The 26,428-nt window shown below is 46.5% G+C and overlaps 1 protein-coding gene across 1 annotated transcript; it reads right to left on the reverse strand.

The window, feature by feature from the left end:
* Positions 1-2,173: 2,173 nt before the first annotated feature.
* Positions 2,174-25,368, reverse strand: FBXL16 (F-box and leucine rich repeat protein 16). The gene is made up of 6 exons (XM_051969164.1): positions 24,906-25,368; positions 7,738-8,438; positions 5,572-6,080; positions 4,746-4,830; positions 3,252-3,315; positions 2,174-2,854 (listed from the first exon to the last, which is right to left on the reverse strand). The coding sequence occupies exons 2-6, from the start codon at positions 8,422-8,424 to the stop codon at positions 2,706-2,708; spliced, it is 1,494 nt and encodes a 497-aa protein (XP_051825124.1). The 5' UTR covers positions 8,425-8,438; positions 24,906-25,368; the 3' UTR covers positions 2,174-2,705.
* Between the last annotated feature and the right edge of the window lie 1,060 nt (positions 25,369-26,428).

Genomic DNA, 26,428 nt, shown 5'->3' on the forward strand with positions numbered 1-26,428 from the left:
TCTTGCTAGGTGGGTGCCAACTTTCGATTCCAGAATCCCGGACTTCCAAATGCTTTAGGATCTTATGCGGCCATCATCAGAGAACATCTGAGGTGGGTGAAGTGGGGATGGGGGGAGAAGTTGGATCGGGGTGGCCAATAAAGAAGTCTTCTCCCCCACCATGATGCTGTGGAAGATCAGAGTCGCTGGTTGGAGTTGTCCTTGGGGCATATGGGGTCGGGACCCACCCTAGGCAGGACAGGGTATAAATGGTTCCCAAACCCCAAAGCATAAAGACATCAATTGGGTTTCAGTGCTGAAAAAACCCACCGCTGTGCCATTGGCCCTCAGAGCAGTGAGGACTTTTGGAAGCTTGTGGACAGAGAGAGCTTATTCCAGCAACCAGAGCTGTATTGGGGGAACCCTGGAAGCTTTTTCCTAGGGGAGGGGGAGTAGGTGGAAGGGAGAGGTTTAGCTCTAGGCCCCAGGCCCCGGTCCCGTTTCCCTTCTGGGAGATGCAGGGAAGAAGCCATATCACCAATGGAGTGGGTCGAGACCAGGAAGAGAGAGCCTAAGCTGGACAGAAATCTGAACTCTGGATTCACTGTACCCAACCCCAGGAATAGGCTCCCCATTCGGTTCATTCTCTACCTACATCCTCCACTTCCAGGCCTCCTCTAGCAATCCTATTGCAGGAGTCTTTCTCCTTCTTCCCTTTCCCCTGGACCCCAACCATAAGGAAGAAGATTCCAATGGCAGAGAGTGTGGTCTTGCAGGGCCGCCTTGGGCCATGGCTCTAAATGCTGTACCCAGGGTGAGGGAGGGAGAATTTGGCCTGAGTCAATGGGAACTCCCTGAAACAAGGAGGATGGGGAATCAGGAGCTGAAGGGGAGACCTTGAACATTTCCCCTAGCACATCCTTGACATATCCCAGACCTCAGAGGTTAAGAAACAGCAGAACTATCTGGAGTGGGAGTAAAAGTGAGACCCTCAGCTTCATTCTGTGCTCATAGGATCATTCAGATTGCCTGGTGGGACTTCAAACCTCAGTTTCCCCATGAGGGGAAACCAACACCTCTCCCCGAACTCAAGATTTGGGGAAGATACTAGGGGGATGGGAACAGAAAAAGGAAATGCTTCTGTTCAAAAGCAAAGCCGAAGAGAGTCCCTCCTCTGACCCCAGCGATGCATGCTGGACATGACTAGCCGGTGGCTTACTTTGGAAACGGGCCCAATGGGGGACAAGGGAGCTAGAGCAAACAGCTGAATCTGAGAACAAGGAAGGAGGAGGGGGACGAAAGGAGGCAGGAAGCTAGAGGAAAAAAGATGGGGAGAAACGAGAGATGTGGGCTTTGCCGTGAACATTCCGAGCCTTAACTCTTGTCCTGGGGAACAGAGACCTAGATTAACAATTCTCTTCAGTATCTTTTGAAACGAAACTAGCCTTCATTAAGGGTCTATTTCCACTTTACTTCCACCCAGAACTGGGATCCAAAGGGGCTGCTCTGGCCAGAGGTCTAGGGGGAAATGGGATAGAGCTGCCTGAGCTGGGGTGGGTGGGATAGGATTTGTGCATGGGTGAACATGATTGTGGGCAGGCGTGCAGAGCAGGGCACAGAGGGGCATGCACATGTGTACCCATGTATGTGTATGTGCTCATAGTCGAGGAAGGGGAGGGGTTCCTTCTCCCTGAAGGACAGGATGAGCCTACCACTTGGGAAACAGCATTCCAGACCATGAGGACAGAGAAAGTGGGGGTCATTTCTCTCACCCCACTTTCCCCAGGGCATTATGCTTCCCTGCTCTTTCAGAGCCTCTGTCTTAATCCATCCCCACTTTCTGCCACTTATCAACCCATGAGAGGTCCTGGGGATAGGCTCTGTCCAGTAGCCCTCCATGACAAATGGTACCATGCCCAGCACCCACTGGTTTAGCTGGAAGGCCTGAGGCTTCAGGGTATATGGTGTCTGTGTGTGTGTGTGTGTGTGTGTGTGTGTGTGTGTGTGTGTGTGTGTGTGTGTTCTAGGGGAGAATTTAAAGGGGAGAGCAGTTGAAAGGGGCCCTGGGTATGACCTCGAGACTTTTGCCAGAATTTGGGTCTGGATAGGTCTGAGCCGAGATTGGGTGTATGTGTGTGTGTATGTATGTGCATCTGCGTGCAAACGTTGTGTAGGTTCAAAAGCAGGAATCTTCTCCTTCCTGCCCCGAAGCGGTGGTCCCAGATTCTTTGGGACCACCAGGGATAAATGCTGTCCCACCACCTAAAGCTGCCTCTGTCCTACCCCAGGGATGGAGGGGTGGAAGCAGCAGTAGGGGGATGATCAAGTTGCTCCTGAGCGTCTGAGCAGCGGTGTGTGAGTGGGGGAAGCGGGGCCCCAGCGCTGCCCATCCTTCCAAGCCTAGCCGAGAGGAAGAACCACTCTCCCTAGCTCTCCATCGCTCTCTCCAGCTACTGGCCCGAACCAGGGAAGCCAGCTGCCCTCCTCTTTCCCCCCTTAGTTATTCCTGGCTTGAGTTAGTTGGCAAGTTGACGCAGAGGATGGTGAGGGCAGAGCAATGGTGGAGTGGGGGGGAAGCTAGGCTGGGTCCCTAGGCCTCCTAGGTCCTGTGTGGAGTATGACCCAGGTCCCTATGGGACAATGAAACTGAATGGAGAAGGGAGGAAGCTGAGTGGGGCAAGAAGGGTCAAGTCCCAAGGTGGATGGGGCCGAACCCGGCCCGGCCCCTACTCTATGACCAGACATCGGGGGAGGTGCTGGGAGAAATACTTGAAGAGCTCAGGGGTGGCTCCAGGGCAGTTGGTCAGTTCCAGTTCTTCCAGTTCCTGCAACTGCACCAGGCCAGAGAGCCCCGTGGTGGTCAGCAGGGGACAGCCTGGAAGCACGAGGAGGGGCAGATGAGAGGCAGGGGACAACAAGTACCCTCTTCAGTTCCCCCACCCCAACCCAGAGCCTGGGGAAGTCTGGGGAGATCTCCTGAGTGGGAGGTTTCTAGGTCTGACCCACAGGGCACACATCCCAAGGGCTGATTAGTCCCTTGGGACACCCCAGATTCTAGAGCAGAGGAAGAGAGAGAGACCCAGACCCACCTCTGGGGAACGAGGGCAGGGAGGTTTCTCATCCAGGCCGGGGTGGGGGGCATGCCACCTGTTCCCCTTTCCCACTTCTGTAGGGTTGCAGCTCTGCTCCCCTTCTCTAGAGAAGGCTGCACACCAGGAAGAGTGGGCAGGGGGCAGAGAAATGGGGTAAAAAGCGGAGGATAAGGATCTCACCTGCGAGAGAGAGGAGGCGCAAACTCCTCATGGCCAAGAGGTGTTTCAGCCCAAAGTCCTGCACCTGTGGAGCCAATGGGCCTCAGTTAATACTTTCCTTTTCATATCTCCCCTCTCTCCCTATGTTTAGGAGAGAAGAACCCCTCCCCATCACCTCCTTCTATAAAGTTCTATATTTGGGTTAAAACAAACTGCTTTTCAGTGTATTGCTCAGTTTTGTACAATGTCGATCTCTTCTACCTTTTGTTTTTCTGTTATAAGGGATGAATCTTTGGGAGGAAGAAATGCAGAGGTATAGGAAAAAATCTGGGTGAAATAAACATAAGACTTATCAATAAAAACTGATTTTTAAAACAAAAATAAATCATTTATATAAATATTGTGTGGTAGAGGTGAGTTTAGACAGTTGTTCATATCAAAAAGAACTAGGAGAAATTTTTAGTGGATTCCAGGTGGTCTTAGTGAGTAAATGGGGAAAGCAGGAAACCAAAAACAAATGAGAACTTAGACTCCATTAGTTTATGTGAAATGTCTGGAGCAATGGAGGTGGTATGCTTTAGTATTCTGCCTGAGTCAGGGTTCATCCTCAGTGTTGCGTCCAGTTATGAAGGATGTTGACAAATGGAAGCCCTTCCAGGAGGGGCTGTACCCCATGAGCATTAGTTGGAGAAAAGGGGCATAGTTAACCAAGTGTAGCCTCAGCCAAGACATGCCTGTTGTTTCCAAGTACTTAAAGGCTATTCATGTCAGAAGTGGGAGTAGGCTTGTCCCACTTGCCACCAATTCCTGCCAACTTGCCAAAGGGCAGAGCGAGGAGCAATGGTGGGAGACACTGGGAAGCTGACTTCAATGTGGGATCAGAAATAACCATAGTAGCAATTAGAGTTCTCCACAAGTAGAAAGGGGAAGCCTCAAAAGGTAGTGAGCTTTCCATCACTGGAGGTCTTTAGGAAGAGGTAGGGGACTGCTTTTGGGGAATATGGTAGCAAGCATTCCTGCTCAGGTACAGGTTGGGCTCTAACCACTGAGGGCCCTTCCAAATCTGAGATTCTGTGCATCTGGGTGATCAGAAAGGTTAGGGATAAGCCTTCTAAAGCAGGGGATCTTAACCATTTTTGTATCCTGGACCCTCTGCTAGATCCCCAAAACTAATAAATGCTCTTTCTCAGAATAATGTTCCCAAATGCATAAAAATAAAGGGTTACAAAGGAGACCAATTATGTTGAAATTAAGATGCATTTTTTCTATCTAAGTTCATAGAATCTATCCATAGAGTCCATGAGTCCCAGGTGAAAAACTTATTTTAGCAGTAATATGGGCTGGGGGGTGGTTAGGGGCTAGGGGAGGAAAGTCCTGGAAAGACTTGCTGCAAGGGGGCACTTCCAGCCTTCTATGAGACTTGTTTCTTAGGCCCCTGACTCTGGAGTTGGAAAAGGAACTTGAGACGGGCCTCTCAGCACCTTTCTGTGAGAGGCTGGGGGAAGGGGCCCCTACCTGACAGCACCATCGTAGGTAGAGGCTTCGGAGTGAAGACATGGTGGACAGGTAGCTGAGCCCAGTGTCTGTGATTCGGACACACCTGTGGGATCAGACCAGAGGGTATCTGCCTGGGGGCAAGGTTAACCCGCATGGCTGCTCCCCTTTTCCCAAACTATTTTTCAAGCCCCATCTTAAAATGGGGGGGGGGGGGAGGCGCTCCTGCTTGAACCACTCATGTTTCATGAGTTTTGGTGAGTGCTGTGGATATATTAACTTTTTTCTTTTTCCTAGGAGGCAACTTCCTGGCAAGGAAAGCTTTGGATACGACTTCAAAGCCAGTCGCTCAACGGAATCCCGTTCCAGGGGCTTCTGACTATGTTGGCAGAGGACTCCCAGGGAGCTCTGCTATCATTCCCACTGCCATAGAGGAGGCAGGAGCCTCAGGTCCTGTCTCTGTCAGGGACGAGGAGCTGGTGTTTCTGGATGAATTACTTAGCCTCTCAGTTTCTTCATCTATAAAATGGGGATAATGCTCGTACTGCTACCTCATAGGAGGCTTAGGTGGAAATTTACTTTGTACGCTTAAAAAGATATGAAAATGTAAATTTAAAGAGAAAGTCTTCCCGCCCTTTTTTACCCCCCACCCCCCACCCCGCACAGATTCCTGGTCAGCCCTTCCCCCCTCCCCCCATTCCTGGTCAGTCCCTCCCCCCGAACAGATTTCTGCCCCCCCACACACACACAGATTCCTGATCAACCCCTCCCCTCTTCTCTCCGCCCCCCCCCCCAGATTCCTGGTCAGCCCCTCCCCTCCCCCGCCCGCGCTCCCTCGCGGCCATACCTGTCGAGCACCAGCTCCTCCAGTTTGTGCAGGTCACAAGCGATGTACTCCAGCGCCATGTCGGTGATGCGGGGGCACCAGGACAGGTCGAGGCTGCGGAGCTTGCGCAGGTTCTCGGCCACGAGCTCCACGCCGTCGTCCGTCACCTTGGAGCAGCCCGAGAGGCTGAGGGAGGTCAGGTTGGGCAGGCTGTGCACCATGTTGACCACGCCGTGGTTGGTGATCTCCCAGCACGAGTGCAGCCGCAGGGTGTGGGTGGTGTAGCCCTGCTTGGCCGTGAAGTAGGCCAGGGCCGTGTCCGTCACGTGGTACGCTTGCAGGCTCAGCTCGGCCAGGTTGGGCAGCAGCTGCGAAATGGCGGCGATGGCGTCGTCGGCCACGTTGATGCAGTCGCTGACGCTCAGCGAAGTGATTCGGGCGTTGAGGCTGGACCACAGGCCGGCCTCGGTGAAGTCATTGCAACCGGACAGCTCCAGGCGAACCACCCCTTGCATCTGCTCCAGCATGACCTGGGGGGGGGGGGCAGGAAGCGCGTTAGGGTCCCCGCCCGCTGCCTGGGGCTCCTGCCACCCCTCTGGCACGTGATGGGCCGGAAGCGCGTTAGGGTCCCCTCCCGCTGCCGTGGGGCTCCTGCCACCCCTCTGACACGGGACGGGCCTGAAGCGCGTTAGGGTCCCCTCCCGCTGCCGTGGGGCTCCTGCCACCCCTCTGGCACGTGATGGGCCGGAAGCGCGTTAGGGTCCCCTCCCGCTGCCGTGGGGCTCCTGCCACCCCTCTGACACGGGACGGGCCGGAAGCGCGTTAGGGTCCCCGCCCGCTGCTGTGGGGCTCCTGCCACCCCTCTGACACGGACGCCCGCAGAACTTGGCCAACTTCACCCCTTTGGCCAGCTGGGCCTGTGGATTAGAGTTCCTCCGGCAAAGATCGGGGTCTCCGAGAGCAGTGTCTATGTGGGCCCCCTCTGCTCTAGCTAGGCTCCTGTCATTGTCCCCGGAAGCCTGGTTGTTGCTTTGCTCGGGCCGCGTTCCTGTGTGGAAGGCCCTTCTTACCTCCCACTTCCCTTCCCCTTCTCCAAGGTCTAGCTCGCGTTTTGTCCTCCGGAAAGCCCTTCCAAATCATCTCAGTGATTTCTCTTTCTGAGCATCTCATGGAAGCTCATTGTCAGCTTTCTGTGTGCGTGTGACTTACTATCCCTCCTAAACTGTGCACTCCCCAGGGCCGCACCGTGTTTCATACTTCTTTGTCTCAATTCCCTTGACTAGCTATTCCTCACCCCAAGCACCTATTTAGGCCCTGAGTGAAGACCACCGGTGCACGAGTGAATGAGCAGATGAATGCGGGTGATCTGCTCATGTGACTGCTCAACTTCTCTGGTGATACATCTTTTTCCATTTAATAGTATCAAGATTTCCAAGTAGGCCTCTTCTCATCTTTCTTCTTCTACCCTTATCTTCACTTTTTCCCCTCTTTTCTGCTGACCTTTCCTTCCTTTCTCTCTCTCCTCTACTTTCCCTCCTTTTGCCTTCACTCTCTTTCTTTCCCTTTGTTTTCCTTCCCTTTCTCTTTTTCTCTGGCAAATCAGATATGTAGCTGTAAAGACTCAGAGAAAAGAGTTTTTCTGTTTCATTCCAAACCTCAGTTTTGTCATCTGTAAAATGCAGGGTGGCTTAGTAAACGGGAAACCATCCTTGGTCTCCCCTCTGACACATCCTAGTTATATGATCCTGTCCAAGTCACCTCACTTTTTGATTCCCCAGGTAACTCTCTAAAACGGGAAATTTCAGAACAGTAGCAGAAATTCCCTCACTCGAAGAACCCCATAGTTAATTTAGGGCCTATACCAATGAAATCATAGATGTAGTTTTAGAAAAATCCAGGATTTGGATCAGAGAATCCTTATGGTCCGAGTCCAGCACCTCCCATCAGACCCTTCTATGTTCTACCGTCTCCCTTTCCACAGCTGCTTCCTCCCTGAGTTCCCCCATCCATCCATGTGCAGAGAGTCCCCAAATCCCCCAGCTCCGCCCCTTCCCAGTCTTGGCCGGGTAGGGACCCCGGGAGGGTGCTCTGGTGCAGTTTCTCTGCCCTTCTCCTTGTGACCCCTGACTCGGTCCTTCTGACTGTCCTCCCCTCCCCTCTCCCTGTCCTTACCCCGACAGCCCCTACCTCCAGGCCAGCGTCGGTGATAGTAGACCGCTTGAGGCTCATGGACTTGACACCTTTCTTTGACAGGGAGTAGTTGTCAATGAATTCACAAATGTCCAGGTCCGAGACGCCCACAAGGCAGAAGCCATCAAAGCCCCTCGTGGCGAAGCCCTGCAAGTTCACAAACTCCTTCTCCCCGCCAGGGAGCACGTTGTACAGCTCCTTGGCGTGCAGGACCGGGGTGAGGCCCACCCAGAACTTGGGCTGGTAGAGCACCCTCCGCCAGGCTTTGCACACCTGGGCCAGCACACACTTCTCGCAGGCTGAGAAGTAGCAGAAGAGGCCATTGAGGATCTTCTCATCCACCGCCAAGGGCTGCCTCTCTGTGGGGGATGCAGGAGCCTGGCCCGGGTTCTCACCAGAGGATAGTCCAGCTGCAAGGGGCTCGGAGGAGGGGCACGGCCCCCCTGCCAAGGCAGCCAAGGAGAGGGGGGACGCCAGGCTGGGCAGGGGTCGTTCGGGGGGCACTGGGAAGGCCGGGCTGGTGAGGGCAGGCACAGGGGGCAGCTGGCAGAGGCGGTTCTTCACGGCCGGAGTCCCTTTGGTGATGCTGGCAGAGCTGAGGCCGTTGGGCTGGCTGGCGAGCTTTACCAGGCCATTGCGGGGCAAGCATGGGGGCTTGGTGTTGCCGTCGCTCTGGTTCGACATCTTCCACGCTCACTCTGCAGATGGAACAGGAAACAGGGAAAAGCAGGGGGCTGGTGAAGCAGGGGAGGAGGCCTTGTGCAGGCCGGGGAAAGGTGGGGATGTGCAACAGCTGCCGGATCTAAGGGCTCTAAGGTAACCCGGCCTAACGCCGAGCATCTTGAATGAGCCGTTTGACAGATGGGGAATCCCTCTGTTCTCACCCTATTTGGAAGGAAGACTACGGAGCCTAGAGAAAAGTTGGGTGGTAGTTACCTGGAGAGGACTAAATTAAAATCTTCAAGTCTCTGGAAGACACCCACCTAGTGTTAGGCTCTTTCACAAGGAGACAAAGTGGTGGGGGTCCTGTGGCTAAGGGACTCTGAATGGTGAGACCAGAAACATGGAAAAAATCCCCCAAACTGAACCCTTCCAGAAATGATTAAGAATGATGACTGGAGGAAAAAGAATACTTAGGGTCAACCACCTGAGGCCCCAGCTAGGACCACTCAGATTAAATTCATGAACTGAAGTGTTACATGTACTTGCTGTAGGGGGAGGAGATTTTGGGGAGGGAGGATGTCCCTGCATAAAGGGTTCCAAAGAAATCCCTGGACCATTTTGATCTAGATCAATCCTGTACATGCCATGAAGATGACTCAATGGAGGTTGCAAATGAGCCACATTCCTCACCCCACCTGAGGTATCCTTGGTATGGAGGAGGTGGGTGGCAGGGGTGAAGCCCAAAAGGAAGGTATATAAGACCTTGGAATATGGGATCCTTGGGAGAGGGTTTCATTTCAAAGTGAGAGAGCCCATCCTGCCAAGAGAGATGATTTATATATGATATTCCCCTCCCCCCTCCAGGAAGAAACTTGCTTCAGGCCTATGTCTCCTCGTCCCCAAGGTACTCCACCCCCACTTAGTCCTGGTGACAGGTTGGCTATCCCAAGCCTGGTGTGGTATGGGCAGAGTCCTGATCCCTGGAGATTCTGAAATTGGATACAGGAAAACTGAGAGAGAGTTCTTCCCATCTGTCCCTCAGTCTATTCTCTTTCCTGCCTCCCCAACTCCCACCCCCGCCCCAGCAAATTTTACCTCTGCCAGAAGTCTCCCTCAGATTCTAAATATGAGCTTAAGATTGAGAGACAGGGATCCTGTGGCCAAGTCCAGGCCCCTGCTCTAAAATTTGATGACTATGAACTGGGTGCCCAGAGCTCCAGATTCCCTTTGTTGATTTATCACGCCGCTCCTTCAATGGAGCTCTGCGCCAAAGCTGGTTTCCAAGAACCAGAGACTATCCCCCCAAGAATACCATCTGTATCTAGCCCCAGCCCAGGGTATCCTCACCCGGGTAGGTAAAGTGAGAATATCAAGCTCTGGGGCACAGACATTTCGAATGCCCCTCTCCTCTTCCCTAAGAAAACCCCAGGGGTAACAATCCACATTGCCCCCAGGCCCTGAGTCAGACTTCAGGAACTACGGTAACCAAACCCCACTCTGAAATGAGGGCCCAGAGGACTTTAGACTAGGCTGGGGCCGCTGGCCAGCAAGGAGGGGTTCTTTCCTGCCCCTTTCCAAGCAAGGGACTGACAGAAGCCCTCAGCACCCCAGGCCTTGGAGACCCCCAGAAGCTGCCTCAGTCTGACCAAGAAGACAGTGTTCTTGGTAGAAACCTGTCCTCTTAGTTTGGGCCTGCATTCCCTGCCTGGGGGTGGGTGAGATGATGGACGATGAGTCAAGCTGCAGCCAGACTTGGGTATCCACCTCCTCCTTTTGCCATAGCTGATCTCGCCCCCACCCTAAAATTTATCAAGTTCTTGGGCTCCAAAGCCATTCTGAGCTCAGCTAGCAGGCCCTGGTCTGTGACTCAGGCAGAGATGTGAGACAGCATCTTCTCTGGAGCACATAGACCAGGGTCCTATTCATCTCCTTGTTTTAGAGAGCACCGCCTTGTCCCCCTTCCTAGACTAGTCAGCATAGAAACTGAGTACGACCAGGGCAGCACCACAATCAAGAGTAATTCTGACCATTCTAAACATAATTTTAAAAAAATAACTCTTACATTCGTCTGGGTTTTGCTCCCAAGTTGCTTTTTGCCTTTACAGGAGGTTCCTCCTTGCCCAGCAAATGAAAGCCAAAGTCGTTCCGCATTCAGTCCTCCACCACCTAGTCCCACCCTACTTTTCTTTACGTTGCTGCTTTCTTACACCAGGCTGAGTCTTAACTAAACCTAGATTCTTTTTGGCCTCTAAAGACATTCCATAATTTCCTGTCTCCAAGTTTTTGCTTGCACTTATCACCTCTACATGGAGAGCCCTAAAGACTAGTCAATCCCTGTCTGCCCCAATTCTACCAATATTTCCAGGCCCAGACCAAACATTTTCTCCTCCTGGAAGCCTTTTTTGGTCCCTCCAAGTGAGGGTAATCTCTCTGTCTTCTGAATTTTCACCACATTTTATTACATCTCTCTTAGGACATGCAATACATTCTACCTATTATAGTTATTTGTATTTTATCCAATTCATTAAACTTTTAATAAAGGCTTACTATACATGTTGTGGTTATCTTTGCAACTAGACTGCACACTCCACAAGGACAGAGACTGTCTTTTCCATTCCAGTAGCTTTTCATGGCACTTAACACTGCACCCTGTACATAAAGGATACACACTAAATATAGACTGATTGAATAAAACACTCTTCACTTTCACAATTTCTTGGAGAGGAATGATGCTTATCCTTCTAATTTGGTAGTTAGGTAACCTAAAGCCCAAAAGAAAGTAAAAGGAGTAACCCAGGAGAGGAGCTGGGATAGGAAACAAGTTTTCTCTTTCATACATGGACATTAGCTAAGATGATGGGCAAAGGGTTGGTGGGATTGGGAAGACAGGGCTCTGAACCTTCTTTCATTTCTGTTCTTTCCCAAGCCAGGCATGCTCAAGTCCAATTTGTAATTTATTTAGCTCTTCTTTGCTTCTGTTTCTTCCTCCATAAATCCTCCCTGACTATTGAACTCAGAGGGGGTAGTGGAGATTAGGCACTTGGTGAGCTGAGGATGAAAGGGGCTGGATAATTAGCTGGCATGATTACTGCCATGCCTGCTGTGGTCCCATAGCAAATTCCACTCTGATTCCTACTCTGCAGAGAAAGGCTCTCCTGGTTCCCAGCTCTCATTCTGGCCTTTGATTCTCTGGCTGGGAAGTATTTGCCTAGGGATGGAAAGCTCTAATCTGCCAGTGACTCACACCTATTGCTTAACCTTGACCAGAAGCCCAATACCCCTTTTGGAGGCACATAATCATTTTCCCAGCAACTTCTGGGGCCATCTTTGCAGAATTAGGCCTTTCAATGGGAAATAAAGAGCTGGTGATGAGAATGGCTTCAGTAACCAAGATCCTAGTCTCTTGCTGATTTTCTTGAGAATAAGAAATTTTTCCTTGGGCTCCTTAAATAGCTAGTTATATTTACAGTTTGGAATGATTTCGAACTCATCCACAAAGATATAGGCATAGAAACTGATTGTTCTTGGTTCAGAGGCTCTTTCAGGAGCCTGAAAATCCAGCTCAAAGCCCTTCAAGGGATCTTCCCAGTGGTCCACACTAGTCCCTCCCTCCTTTGACCTCAGTCCTTATGACACCTAATTGTAAACTGCTATTATTCTCTAATAGTTTTTTTTTTAATGTGTGGGTGAGATTAGTTTCCCTAAATAGGCTGTAAGCTCCTAGCTTTTCAGAGAGAAAGGAACTGACATTTTCTAGTTTCCCTTGCCTCCCCCAACAACAAGAAATACTAAGCAGAAGAAATCTGAGAATCTAAAGACCTGGATTCAAGGCGTTTTTTTTTGCTATTTGGTCCTAACCCAGTCATTTCCTCAGTCTGGGACCCTCTCTCTTCATCTATAAAATGAGGTGTTTGAACTAAATGACTTTTCAGATCCCCTTCCTTTGACTTTCTACTAGTTCTTAAGACATAGAATTGACAGAGATGTACAGAATATAGAATTAAAAGAATATCCATATGCTGATTACAATAGCTATTAGCTACATTGTGTCCCTGAGTATCTTTTCTCACACACACTTAGCTGTGGGCCTAGTGCCATATTTCTGGCATAGCCCTGTGTTAATAGACAGAAGCTGAGATTTGAGGATCTATAAGTACTTTATAAATCTTTATAAACCATTTGAAGAATAAATAGGAGCAAGAATGGAAGACTATAGATAGGAAAGATTCTCATGTTAGAGGGAACAGAAAATTTATAACTTGAAGTTTGGACTTTCTCTTCCTCTTTGGCCACCTACCACCTGCCATCCCAATTCTTCTTTTTTTAATAACTTGGAGGTAACTAGAAGTCCTGCCAAGTCTAGAAATGTGAGACACTTGCCAGCTTTACCCTCCAGTAAAGAAGACTCTTTACTGGAATTCCATCATCACTGTCTTCCTCCTGCTCCCCTCTTTCTTTATATCTCGAAGAGGCTAAACATAGTCTAGGACATATGTGCAGTATGAGATCTTTGCCCTTTTCCCAAATGACAACCTCCTGAATTCTTTATGACCAGATTCACTGATCACTACTGCCATTGGTTATGTAAAAAAAAAAAGTTTGTACTACCACACTTTGGGCATCTTTGAATGCTCTCTTCTTATTTAGGTGAAGCCTATTAAAAGAGGTGGTTTTATATAGGGAAAAGAGTTTAGGACTAAGAGTTAGAATTGGATTCCAATTTTGACTCTGATATTCATAAAGCTTGCAACTTAGGATAAACTACTTCTCCTTTCTGAGCTTTAGTTTTCTTGTCTGTAAAACTGTAGGAAAATGATACTTGCACTATGGACTTCTCCAGAATTTAACACTTTTGACCACACTCTTCATCCTTTAAGTCTTGTTTTAACTTCCAATCCATCCTCCACTTAGCTAACACAGTGATTTTCCTAAGATTAGGGTCTGGACATATCACTCTCCTACTCACACTTCAGTGGCTCCATACCTCTATAATCAAACATAAACTACTCTTTTGTCCTTTAAAATCCTTCACAAACAAACAAAATTATGTTTTCACATTTTATTAGACATAAAACCAATTCATGTACTCTATGGTCTCAGCAGCTCAGACTAGCTTTTTTATTCTTCTTCACATAACACTTCATCTCCCATCTCCATGTCTTTGCAGTAGAACACAGGCATGTCTCTGCTTAGAACATTCCCTTCTGCTTCGTAGACTCTCTAGCATCCTTCAATATTCAGTTTAACTTCTACCTTCTACAGGATATATTTCCTGATCAACCCTGCTGCCTTCAAAAATTATAATCTATCTTGCTTGTATTCATACAGATATATATTGCATGCCATATTGGTATATGTATGTGTATCTATCATGTATATGTGTGTGTCATACACACAATCATGTATGAACATACATGTGTACCTACACAATATGCATGCATACACATATACAATACACACATATATCATATATAGAGAGACAGGAGTCACTCACTTTTGTCTTTGTATCCCAGCATGAAGCACTTTGCCTGGCATATAATGGACACTTAATAAATGCTTGATGATTGATTGATATGGACAACATAAGATTGTTTTGAAGAAAACATTTAGTAAAACATAAAGTGATATAGATAAGTGAGTTATTAAGATCACTATTACTTGAGATAGGTATAATGGCATGTTAGAGGGAGAGCTGAAATTAAAATGGGTAAAATCTGGATCCACTCAGGAGACTAAGTCTACACATTGCAATTGGATTTTCATTTGAACCTGTGGAGGCACAAAATATTGGGCTTTGACAAGTTGATATATCATTTAATGATCCCTAATAATAGCAGTAAACTGAAGACTTGGGTTCAAATCAGGCTTTGCCTTTTGCTAGCTAGATGAACTCAGTTCTTTCATCTATAAAATGAAAGTAAATTAAATTACCTCTAGATTCCCTTCCAAATCTAATATTCCATGATTCCAAGAATTACTTTTTAACATCTTTATATGTTAATTTAACAGTTTCCACTAATGTCTGATTAGATAAAGATAGTAGTAAACATGCAGTCAATAAACAGCACAATTTCAGTGCTCAGAATTTCAGTTCTCAGAAGTATGGCACAATAAGAAAAAAGAGCTCTGTATTTAGAGTCAGGATTTAAATCCTGGCCCTAATACTTACCAGCTGTGTGGCCATGAGAAAGTTACTTAACTTCTCTGAATCTCATTATCCTGAACTGTAAAATGGGGATAATAACATACAAATATTATTAGGATTATTTGCAAAGTATTATTAGGGAAAGAATAGAAATTATGCCCCACAGCTATTTCCCAGAGGCCAAATTGTAATCTTTTTGCAATGTCTAGAGAGACACAGATTCAGAAATTTTTTCCTTGGAATATTCATGTATCTTTTCCAAAATGGCCATTCTTTATCATGAAGAAAGTGAAGATAGACAATATGGTAAAGAAGAAACAAGGTTGAATTTGGAGACAACAGGTCCCAAGTTCAAATACTAGTTCTGTCACTTATTATCTGTGTGATTTTGAGCAAATGACTTGCCCTCTTTGGTTCTTAATTTCCTCATCTTTGAAGGGAGGGATTTAGACTAGATACTTCTCAAGGACTTCATAGTAGTAACTTTATGATCCTCTGACTTGGCATTAGTCAAATATATTACCATCTTAAGACAACAATCTTACAAAAAGGTTTCCTAAATATTGAAAGGGTTTGTGTGTTGCTGAGCATGTAGATTTACAAGAATCTCTGACTCATCTCTCCTCCAACTGTATGTTCTATTAACTTTTGTCACCCTTCTCAAATCCCCTATATCCCCTTTCTGAAAATACTGTCCCTAGTCTTTTATCTTCACAGATCTTGCTATTACTTCCCTCTATTCTTGTTGGACTTCTCTGGGTTCCCAAATGTCCACTGTCAAGCCTATTCACCATGGCTGAGAGAGAACCACATAAAGAGAGCCTCACTGCTTATAGCACCATGGACAGCAACACAGGGACAGTAGCGCATGAAGGCCGCAGGGCCTGGGGCCAGCACCTTGGAGAGCATCCCAGAGAGGGGCAGCGAAAGCCGCAAGGCCAAAACTATTTGAAATTCAATCTCAGCAGGAAAGAGACTCTAGGAGTAGAAGTAAAGCAGCTCGGGAAGAACTTGGGAGAGGGTGGTAATAAGAGTCCAGTAGAGTATCAAAAGGAAATAATCCTGGAGGCCTGAAGATTTTGAAGATTTTAAATACTCTGAAGAATGTGGATAGAGTGATTTTTACACATACACACAGTCTCAGAAACAATGTAGTGTGGTGGCAGGAGAACTGAATTTGAGATCAGAGATGACTTGATTCAGATCTGGCTATTTACTGAGTGACTATGAGCAAATCATTTCATTCCTCTGTTCCTGTTTCCTTATCTTCAAAATGGGGATAATGATATTAACATGGATTGCTATGAGAATTTGCTAGATAAATGAAAGTTTGTTGTGTTTTTTAAGAGCTAGAGGAAACCCTAGAGATTGTCCAATCCCTCTGATTTACATATGAAAAAATTCAGTCTCAGAGAACTGAAATCACTTGCCCCAAGGCCAGAGAGCATTTTTTGTTTGTTTATTTGTTTCATTATATATGTAGTTCCACATATGCATTAGAGCACATATCTCTCTAACTACAACAAATCACAAAATGTCATATGAACATACATTTGTACATACACACACTTTATGGAACTAGCTAGACAAAGGGTTTCATCCTGTGGAAAAATAATAACAACAACATTCCAAAATCTGGAGAAGGACATTGGCTAAGGCTGACTGTGGAAGAATACAAAGAAATCTCTTGCCAGAATCCTGGGGTTCAAGCTGCCCCCACATTTGTTGCCTCTTCCAGGAGACATTCTAACCCCCTGCTCTGGGTGTCAAACCTCCTTCCCGATCCATGATAGTGGAGAGCCCTCCTGTCCCCAGCATCAAGTTGCCCCGTGCTGTTTTCCCATCTTGATTTCATTCTGCCAGCCTCGGTCTGGCCCCTCCACATGCTACTAGCTCTTTAAATGGCATGGACCCATGGATTCTCACAAACTGCATCAGACAATGGGAAACAGAAAGGGACAGTTTCTGAGACTGCAGAGCAACTCTGACATGTAGGACAATGAGGAAGACAGTTTGGTTTGTGTTTGTACCTGTGTATCTATGTGTAAAGGGGTATGAGTATTTGATATTTCCCAGTTATACAATTGCTCTACTGTTAGATTCTAGACTATCCTTTCTGTTTCTAATTTGGACTATTTCCTATCTTTTGATTCCTTCTCCTTTCTCACTTACTAGAATGAAATGAACTTTTAAGAAGAAGAGTGTTGAAATAAATGTCTAGGGGTATAGGGAAGATGTCCTTACTTTGCTACTTTGCTACTTGAGAACTTAGAATAAAGCCATTGTAGAATGACAGAGGTGAACTATGGAGCCCAACTCCCTTATTATGTAGAGATTTGGAAGAGGGGAAGTGGCTTGCCCAAGGTCACATAGTGAGTCAGCATCTTAATAAGAACATTGACCCTAAGAAGACACAGCTGGCTGGTACAGTGGGTCATCATCAAGCATTATGATCATCATAGTCATGAATCAATGATTAAGCTTCTAACTATTCTTGGCACTAAATTAGGTGCTACCATAAAAGTCCAACTAGATCTGGTAAGAAAGATATAGTTAGTTATCTTATTCTAATTTATTTTTTCCCCTAACTTATTTTCTTAACACCTATAATTGGAGCAGAATAATGATGATAATAACAAAAACAACAACTAGCATTGGTAGAGGCCCTTAAGGTTTGCAAAGTCCTTTAAAGTTATTGTTGCATTTGATCCTCACTACACTCTTGTGAGGAAACTGAACCTAAAAGAGGTTAGTCGATCTGGCCATGATCACCCAATTAAAAAGTATTTGAGCTAAGATTTGAACTCTGGTCTTCCTGACTGCAACTCCAGTTCTCATCCATTGCATCACTAGGAAAGATCATAAACTGAGAGAAAACCCAAAGTAACTCCTTCTCAAAAAAAAAAAATCCTTCACCCTTTACATTTCTGTAATGTTTCAAAGTTTACTAGGCTTTTTCCTTATAAAAAATCTGAGAAGCAGCTTGTGCAAGATAACTATCTGATAGAGGAAAAAACAGAAGTTGAAAGAAAAGTGACATTTAAAATCACATAACTAATAAATAGCCTAACTGGGACTCAAACTCAATGTTCAAACAGCATGACCTGAACAGAAGTACTGTCAAACCACCATGGGGATCAAACCATAGATCTTAGGGTTTTTTTTTTAGTCTGTTGGACTGAGATCCATAGCAGGTGCACAGAAAAGTCTGAGTCTTTATTCCGGAACTTATATCAAGGAAGGGACATTTTCAAGACACTTCAGATCTTGGACAATTTTTGCTTCATTGCTCAGTCTGCTGTGCCTTTGTTTCTCAGGTAGTAATGTACAAATTCACTGTACTCTATAGGGAGGAGTCTAAGAGTGGTAAGTTAGATGTGTGAGGATATCTACTTAACTTCCTGCCATTGCTTCTCTCACAAACCATGAGGGTAGGAGTATCTGTAACTTGTGTTCCCTCTTCATACCAAGATTGGGATTGAGGAGGAGGATGTCCAGACCACAATAACCTTCTGCTGTCTATATGAGTGCCTGAAATGAAATAAGGACTGGGTCGCCCCTAGTCTTGTTCTGTGTGTGTGTGTGTATATATATATATATATATATATATATATATATATATATATATATATATATATATATATATATATATGCATGTATATGTGTGTAATGTGTACTCATATATGTTATATCTAGAGCTATATATTCCATCTCTCAGTTCAGTCATGGACTCTTTTAAGGAGCTTTCCTCACTTCTATCTTGGCAGAAGTTAATTGTTGGTTGCAATTTTCCAACATTATATTTCCAGGACTGTAGGGTAAAGTGTGTTGGGAGAAGAAATAGCTCTTAAGATCCCTCCTAGAGCAACAATGGATTTGTATTATCTGGATGCCCAAGAGATAGCTTGGTAAGTGACATTTATAATGCTACCTGAAGCTTCTCCCCATCCTTTAACCTCTGAGAATCTCAGAACACTCTATGTATTCCTTTAGTTCTCCCCTTTGGCAAAGGGAACATTGATGAACTGGGATTTTGTGGACCTATTGGGCTGGATGGAGAGGACTCTAAAGGAAAATTCAGAAACATGGCTAATTCCACAAAAAAGGCCCCATTTGGGGGATCCTTCCCTCTGACAGAATTAATCTGGGGCAATGGGAGGAGAGTGTGAAAGCTATGGCTACCGGAGTAATGACAAGTTCAGGTGAAGGATGGGGCAGCTGTTAGAGAAATGTTACAAATGTTAATGGGGTGGCACTGGATGGTGACAACATTGCAGATGTTAGAGGGATGATATACCAATGGAAGACACATTATGCTATATATTAAGTGACTACCATATCTATAAAATGATTAGAGCTATTAGAGTGATAGTATAATTGTGAGAAAGATATTATAGATAATAATAAGAGCTAGCTTTTATATAGTACATTGAAGTGTACAAAGCATTTAAATAAAAAACAGCATTGACAGCTAACAATTATATACCATTTGTTGTGTGTCAGGTTCTATGATGAGTGCTTTACAATGATTATCTCATTAAATCCTCACAACAATCCTGGGAGGTAAGTGTGAAACTGAAACCAACAGAGCTGAGTGACTTGCCCAGGATCACATAGCTACCAAATGTCTGAGGTAGGATTTGGATTTGGTCTTCCTTATGTTAGGTCCAGTGGCCTATTCACTTACCCCCCTAAAAAGCTACTAGAGGATGCATGATAGGTAAGCCCTATACTATTGGAGCTACTTTAGAGGGATGATTCAGCGGTGAAAAAGATATTATGGAAGTTAGAGGGATACTACAGTGATCAGAGATTATGAGGGATGATAATGAGATGATGGATGGTACACCAGTATGGAGGTTGGCAAAGTTAACTAGAAGACGGTACAAGGAACTATTAAAGGGGCAGTATGTTTAGGTGAGAAATTACAGTCAAAATTCTAAGTTCTACAACCAATGGTCCAGGAATGTCCCTGCTTCTGAGAATAGGAGAGAGTGGAAATTGCCAGAATGCTCAAGAAATGATGATGCCAATTGCCCTTTTTGTCTGCTAAGAAACTCCCCTGAGAAATGTGGTGTTGACTAACTCCACCATTACCATTTCTCAAGATGGTCCTTGACCACCAACTAGCTACATGCTTGCATTTCTCTAGCTCTTTCCCTCAGGAACTTGAGCCCATAAGGGTTGGCTGGGCAGGTCTTACTGAGAAGTCTTAAACAAGGCCCAAGATAAAAAAGTAAAAATTGGGCCATAGCTTATTCTGAAGTCCGCAGGACCTTCAGAACCCAGACTCTTTTCCCCAGATATTCAATACCCTAAGAAGAAGATGCTAAGTTCTGTCCATTATTTTCCTTTTCCACTGACATTATTTGTATACTCTCTGTTGGGACACAGAAGATATTCAGGCAGGACATGTACATCTGTCTCTTGCCATACTCTCTTATACCATTCCTTTCTTATATGAACTCCTTACTCTGCAAATCCAGTCTTGTAAATATACTGGGTTGCTGTTAATGATTTCTCTGAGCTCTGACCTTACTTTCATAATTTCCCTTCTCACTTCTTTGGAATTTCCTTATTTTGTCCTACATACTGAAAGGCTATTGGGTGCTTTCTCCAAATATCTTTGAGCTTTTTCTCTAATTCTCTTCCTCTGTATCTTCTCCAAACCTTCTTATTAATTCTCCTTCCAGTTCTCTTGATCCCTTCCTTTCCTCCTTTATGACTTTCTCATCCTTTCCCCTGCCTCTCAAGAAGGTTTGCTTGAATTAGTCCAAGTTTGTAAAGTGCTTTGCACACCTTCAGGTGAGTGTTGATAAAGATGGGACAAACTTCTATCAGGTTCCTCTCTCTTTTCTGACTTCTCTTTCAGCCCACTCTCATTTCCAGCTCTCCTCCAAAGTTTCTTTGATGAGCTTTCTTTCAACAAACCTTTTCTTTCTCTGCAGGTCCCAACTCGGGTAGTACCTTGCCTCATAGGGTAGGGTTGAGAGGGTGTGGGTGACTAGGGAAGCTTGCATCAATCTTCAACTCCCACATGGTGGGAATAAGATGGCAGGGGATGAAAAAAAGGGGCACCCAGGATGCTGAGAGAAAAATTGTGGGGGCAACTTCCTCCTCAGCTGAGAAACTTTCACTGACAAAATCCATGACTAAAGCACATTAAAATTCCTTCCATTTTACAGATGTCATAACAGCAGAGTTCTCTTCCCACCCCCAGCTCAGAAATGTTCTCAGGGGGCTATAGTCTCCCTACCTGCATGCCAGGGATTCTTGGGAAAGAATAAGCTCCACCACAATGTTTTGATGCCATTTGCCCTTTTTGTCTGCTAAGAAATTATCTTACATTATTGTTCCTTACATTCATGTTCCAGACCAAAGAATAAATCATATATGTCAACAAGGAGAAAGAGTTATTACCATGTACCTATTTAGAAAGTGGAAAGAACTAAAACTAAAGTCAGGCTCTGGGCCCAGGGTTGGGGTGAGGGTGGAAGGGGGGACTGGCTTCTCTGGTATCCCATCAGGCTACTCCAGCCCAAGATAGTTCCTAGGGTTGCCATATATATACCATTGGAAATCTATCTGAATATCTGGATTTCTTTGATAGCTTTTAATACAACAGCATGGGAAAAAGGAGAGAGGGATCTTGGTCTCTGCCACATACAATAGAACACCAGTGAAGGCCACTGGATCATGACTGAAATAAAGATCCCTGACACAAGAATCCCTAGGGGAGAGTAAGAAAAGGAGAACAGAGTTCATTAGCTCTCTTTCACAGAGCTATCTTCCAATTGCCTTCTACTCTAAAACCTCTCTTTAAAGTTGACTTTTTAAGGTTCCTTTACAGCTTAATTCTCATCTAAGACTCCCTTTGCTCCTCTTCACCAAAGAATAGACCCAACACTAACACAGAAAATTTTTTTTTTCAATTTTTCCTTTCTCCGGATTTAGGATAGGTTAGGAATGGACTGAGCAATTAGTGGCTAATGATTAATTTCCCCCACTCTCTTCCTTCCCTTTGCTGAGAGTACTGAACCCATGAATCCTAATGAATCAAAACTTCCAAAGCTCTAGACTGGTGGTTTCCTCAAGTCTGTTCATAATTCTTATAAAATATTTCTTTTCTGATATTGTAACCACCAAGCAGGCTGCAAGCTTGTGGAGGGCAGGGACTGTCTTGCTTTTGCATTTTCATTCTCAGCACTTAACACAGTGCCTTGCACATAGCACTCATCCAATAAATGTTTGTTGATGGAAGGGTCAGTAGGTTCTGGGGTTAGAAGTTAGGTTTCTTCCACAACCTTTTTGTATCACTATGAGGAAGCAGGAATGGAATGAATGTTTTGAGAATGGGAGAGATTTGGGCAGAGATCCCATTAACTATGGTATTTTGACATGTGAATCTTGGCTTGAAAATTCCCCCTCTTAAGCCAAGGGCAGTGGGCACCTGCTGAATAGGGGAATGGGTTCCAATGCCCATTAAAACTAAGTCTATGATGAGATCTGCTTCGATTCAATTCAACTAAAAAATATTGAATACCTGCTCTGTGCATAGTGCTGTTCTAGGTTATGGTAGTTACATTGTTTAGATTAAGATATGATCCCAATCCTCATGGAGCTTCCAAGGGAATTTGTTATGTGCCCAGTTAGTTACAATAAATAATACTACATCACAAGTGCCTGAGAGAGGTGCAAAAGAAATGAAATGTAAGAAGGAATGTATTATTATTGATGCGGCACAGAAAGAGGAACCAATGAAGCAGAGTATCATAGATTTGGCATTGGAGGGGACCTAGAAGCTATCTATCCAAGCCCATCATTTTACAGATAAGAAAACTGAAAGTCAAAGAGGTATAATAATTTGTCCATAGTCATACAATTCATAAATGTCAAAGGTGTATTTGTAACCCGGTCTTCCCGACTCCAAATCTAGCACTTCATCCACTACATCATGCTGTCTAGTAAGACTTCCTGCAGAAGGAAGGTGGCTCAGTGAGCAGAGTTATCTAAGTGGATCAGTAGGTAGAGAGTGCTGGGCCTACAGGGAGTCAGTAAAACCTGAGTTAACATTCAGCTTCAGATTTTCACCAGCTGCACCAATCATTTAATCTGCCTCAGTTTCCTCAACTGTATAATGGAGAGAATAATAGCATCTACCTTCAAGCATTGTTGTGAGGATCAAATGTGTTTAGCACAGTGCCTGACACAAAGTTAGGTGCCTAATAAAATGCTTGTTTCCTTTCTTCCTAAGTTCTTAAGCTTTAGAAGATGGGAAGAAATTCAACAGGGGTATGATGTCTAGGGAGGGCCAGAGAGCTGTTAAGGAAACACATGTTTTCTTTAAAGCTACAGGCATCATAGGAGCCTAAGACAACAAAACTAGCATGGAGAAGGTCCAGTGTGAGTTTGTGGTCAATCTGCTCTTGGAACCAAGGGTCAAAATTCTGCAAAAATTGAAAAATTGATTCCTGTTTCTTCTAATCCTTCCTTTCTTCCTCTGCACACTAGGCTGGCATTGCCTGGGCAACCATTTACTCCAGGAAAGTACAAACACCCAGTCTTTAGGAAGGCAGTATCCATTTTCCTTGCCCCTTTTCAACTCTTATCTGTTTTGTTTTGTTTTGTTTTTTTCTCCTTCCTATTTGCCCCAGAACTCTGGTCTCCCTTCCAGAACTTTTGTCTCTTTGAAGCTGTGTGGTTCTGACCTTTCCCCTAGTCCTAGACATATATCACATACTCCCCCTTTCACTGTCCTGGTGACCTTCTCTTCCTGAACCAATCTATGTCTGGAGTTGTATGTACTCTCAGAGAGCACCTATGGCAACCTCACGTCATCAAGAAGGTTATGGGAAAGAGCAAGACCAGATGACAGAGCAGTATAACCAGGAAACTTGGGATGATTTGTACTTAGGGTAGAAGAAATTGAATGGCCTCAGCTGACCCTGTTCATTTATGTGGGGCAGTAGGAGTATGGAGGGCAAGCATTCTATAGAAGGGCCCAGGGAAAACAGGAAAGAGAGAAGCAAAAAAGAGGCTGGTGAAGGAACAAGCTCTCTCTTTTTCCCTGCTGGAGTTGTTTGTGATGAGAGTTATAGGCTGTCTTTGCACAAGCAAGCCTCCATCTTCCTTGGCTAACTAGGAAAAAAACTGGCAAAGGGGCATGCAAGGAACAGGGTCGGGGAAAATAAGAAGATAGCGATGGGGACAAGGAGTGGGAGCTGTAGGTGGTGGATCGAGGGTTGTCTTGTCGGTCAGTCCTCAAACCTGAAGAGTACATAGCACAGCTTTCTCAGAGCAAGAAAGCTCTATCGAGTTCTCTGGTCTGTCCTCCAGTTAAGCATACAGACCAGGCCTCAGGCCCCTCTAAGCAGGCCTCAGGGTTGTCAAACTCAGTTCTCCCTAAACCTTTCACCCTCTCATCATTTTCCAGTACAACCCCCATTGCCTGTCACCTAAACTAATCTTCCCTTTCAAACTCTGTACTCTTGTTTTTTATGCATTAGAGAACTGTTTCCCCACCCATACCCTAAACCAGCTCTCTCCAGTTTTCTGAGGAAACAGAACTAATCCATCGCCCTAAAACATGAAATCCACTTTTCACCATCTCTGAGTTTGATTCTATCTACCAACTATCCCATTAGTCCACTCCAGAAGACAGACTGACAGCTCATCCTGCCGTGAGGGGGAGGGGAGGAAGGGGGTAGGGAAATGCAGCCAGGAGAGCCTTCACCCACTGTAAGGTGGTAGGAGGGGGAAGAGAGCTGGGCATTTGCTATTCTGCACCTCCATTCTGGCCCCCTACGTTTCCCATCAGTTGGCTGTAGTGGGCTTGGCTGGCAACTACCTTTCCTGGGCTAGTAGCCCCCACAATGCTTCTGGGAGTCCCCAGAGATCGCAGAAGAGAAGAATCTAAATCAAGATTCGAGATGGCTAGGGGGTGGGGTGGGCAGGGAGGAGTGAGACGTCAAGAAATAAACAAGCCTTAACTAGGTTGATGGTTTCCCCTTTAAGCGGAATGAGGGGCCAAAGAGCACCAACTCCTTAAAGCAGGGCCGAAGAAGAGAGGGATACCTGTCTGGGAGCATCCGGTTGTCTCTGGTCTCATCGCCAGAGCCCGTCTGCATGGGCAGACTGGAAATGAGTGGGGTAAGGAAGGAGTGTTTGCCATTACATAAGCCCATCTCGCCGCTGCCCCGGTACTCCGAGAGGGCTGTAATTAAGCACCGTGCCTCCTCCCTCCTTCTCATTGTAACCGCACACAGCCCCTCCGGGTGGGATGTCTCCTCTAGACATCAATGCAACCTGGCACCGGGGGCTTTGTGCCGCCAAGGATCTGGCGAGTAGCAGTCCTTACCTCACGCGCCGGCTCCGGGCTCATGCCATGCTGTCCGCAGGGAGTCTTCCCTTCATGTGGAGATGAGCATGAAAGCGAGAAGGAGAAAAATACCGTGGGGGGTGAGGGTGGGGAGGGGGGAGGAGGAGGAGAAGGACACCGTCAGACGAACCCCCTCGTCTCTGGCAGTCCTGGGGTCAGTCCCTGCCCGAAGAAGGCCGATTTTCCCTCCTCTCTTGCTTCTGAGGCAGCAGCTGAGCTCCCGGGTTCGGATCAGAATTTGCTGTTTTGAGCTCTCCCCACCCTGGGGAAAGGCTGGAGGTTCGTCCCAAAAATAAATAAAGCCGTTTTGCAGGGAGCAAAATGTGTTTCCTCCCTCTCCTCCCCAGCAAACAGCAAGCTGGGATCCAGAGAGCACAGGATGAGAGATGCAAGCTGTCTCTATTCCCCCCAACCACACACACACTCACACACACACACACTCACACACACATACACACACACACTCACACACACACTCACTCACTCGCTCCCTCGCACGCACACACACTCACACACGCACACATGGTGTCGTAAACCAATCCCAGTTAAAGAGACACAGCCATTATTATCAATAATGCATGAGGCCACGAGAGCTGGCTTGGGTCCCCCAGCCGGGAGTCTCCACAGGAGTGGCCTCTCCCTGGGACAGACAATAGGGGTCCTGAAACTTCTCAGCTTTCCAGAGCCCAAACTCGGGGACCGGCTGTCCTTGTGCATACATATCAACACACATGTATGTCTATAAACATGTACACGGATCCACGCGTGCAGATGCTCGCGCTCAGGCTCAGCACACAGAGCAGCAGCGTGAAATTTATTTACGTCTATATGTTCATACTTTACCAACTCTGATGGGAGCACAGGGAGATCGCCCACTTCCTTGTGTATATTTCAATGCACATGTATGTATATGCATAAAACTTAGCACCGAGTGGGACACATACAGGCCGTAACAATAACAAACACACATGCACTTAGCAGGAGGGGAGGGGCCGGGCCCCCGGTAGGATGTGGGTGTTCCAGTTAGAAAGGGGTGGGGCTTGCCCCTGAAGAATTGGAGTGGATTGATGAGCCGAGAGCCCCGGGGATGAAAGGTTTCGCTATTTGGGACGGGGATGTGGCGCTTCTCCTGGATCCTGACAGCCCCCTTCCCTGGGTCCATCACACAAGGGCTGGATTGGGTTCCAGGACTGAGTGTCTGCGCTCTCCCCGGATCTGTTTTGTGGGGACCCACACCCCTCCGGGACCGGCCTCCCCAGTTTACTGGGGTCCGGTTTGGTAGAGGAGGAGGGGGAGCGAGGCTTCTGAACTCCGGCCCCGGAAAGAAGGAAAGGAGCACCAGGTGCCACTACGGCCCTACGTTCCCGGAGTTCCTAGGGGAGGGAGAAGAGGGGAGAGGAGGAGACAGAGAGGGGCGGGCTTTGAGGTCACCGCCACCGCGGCTGCGCCCCCCAGCCCCCTACTCTTCCCCACCCCCACGCCCCACTCAGGCCCCGCCTAGG

The sequence above is a fragment of the Antechinus flavipes genome, chromosome 1 (assembly GCF_016432865.1).
Source record: "Antechinus flavipes isolate AdamAnt ecotype Samford, QLD, Australia chromosome 1, AdamAnt_v2, whole genome shotgun sequence".
In the NCBI taxonomy this organism is placed as follows: Eukaryota; Metazoa; Chordata; class Mammalia; order Dasyuromorphia; family Dasyuridae; genus Antechinus; species Antechinus flavipes.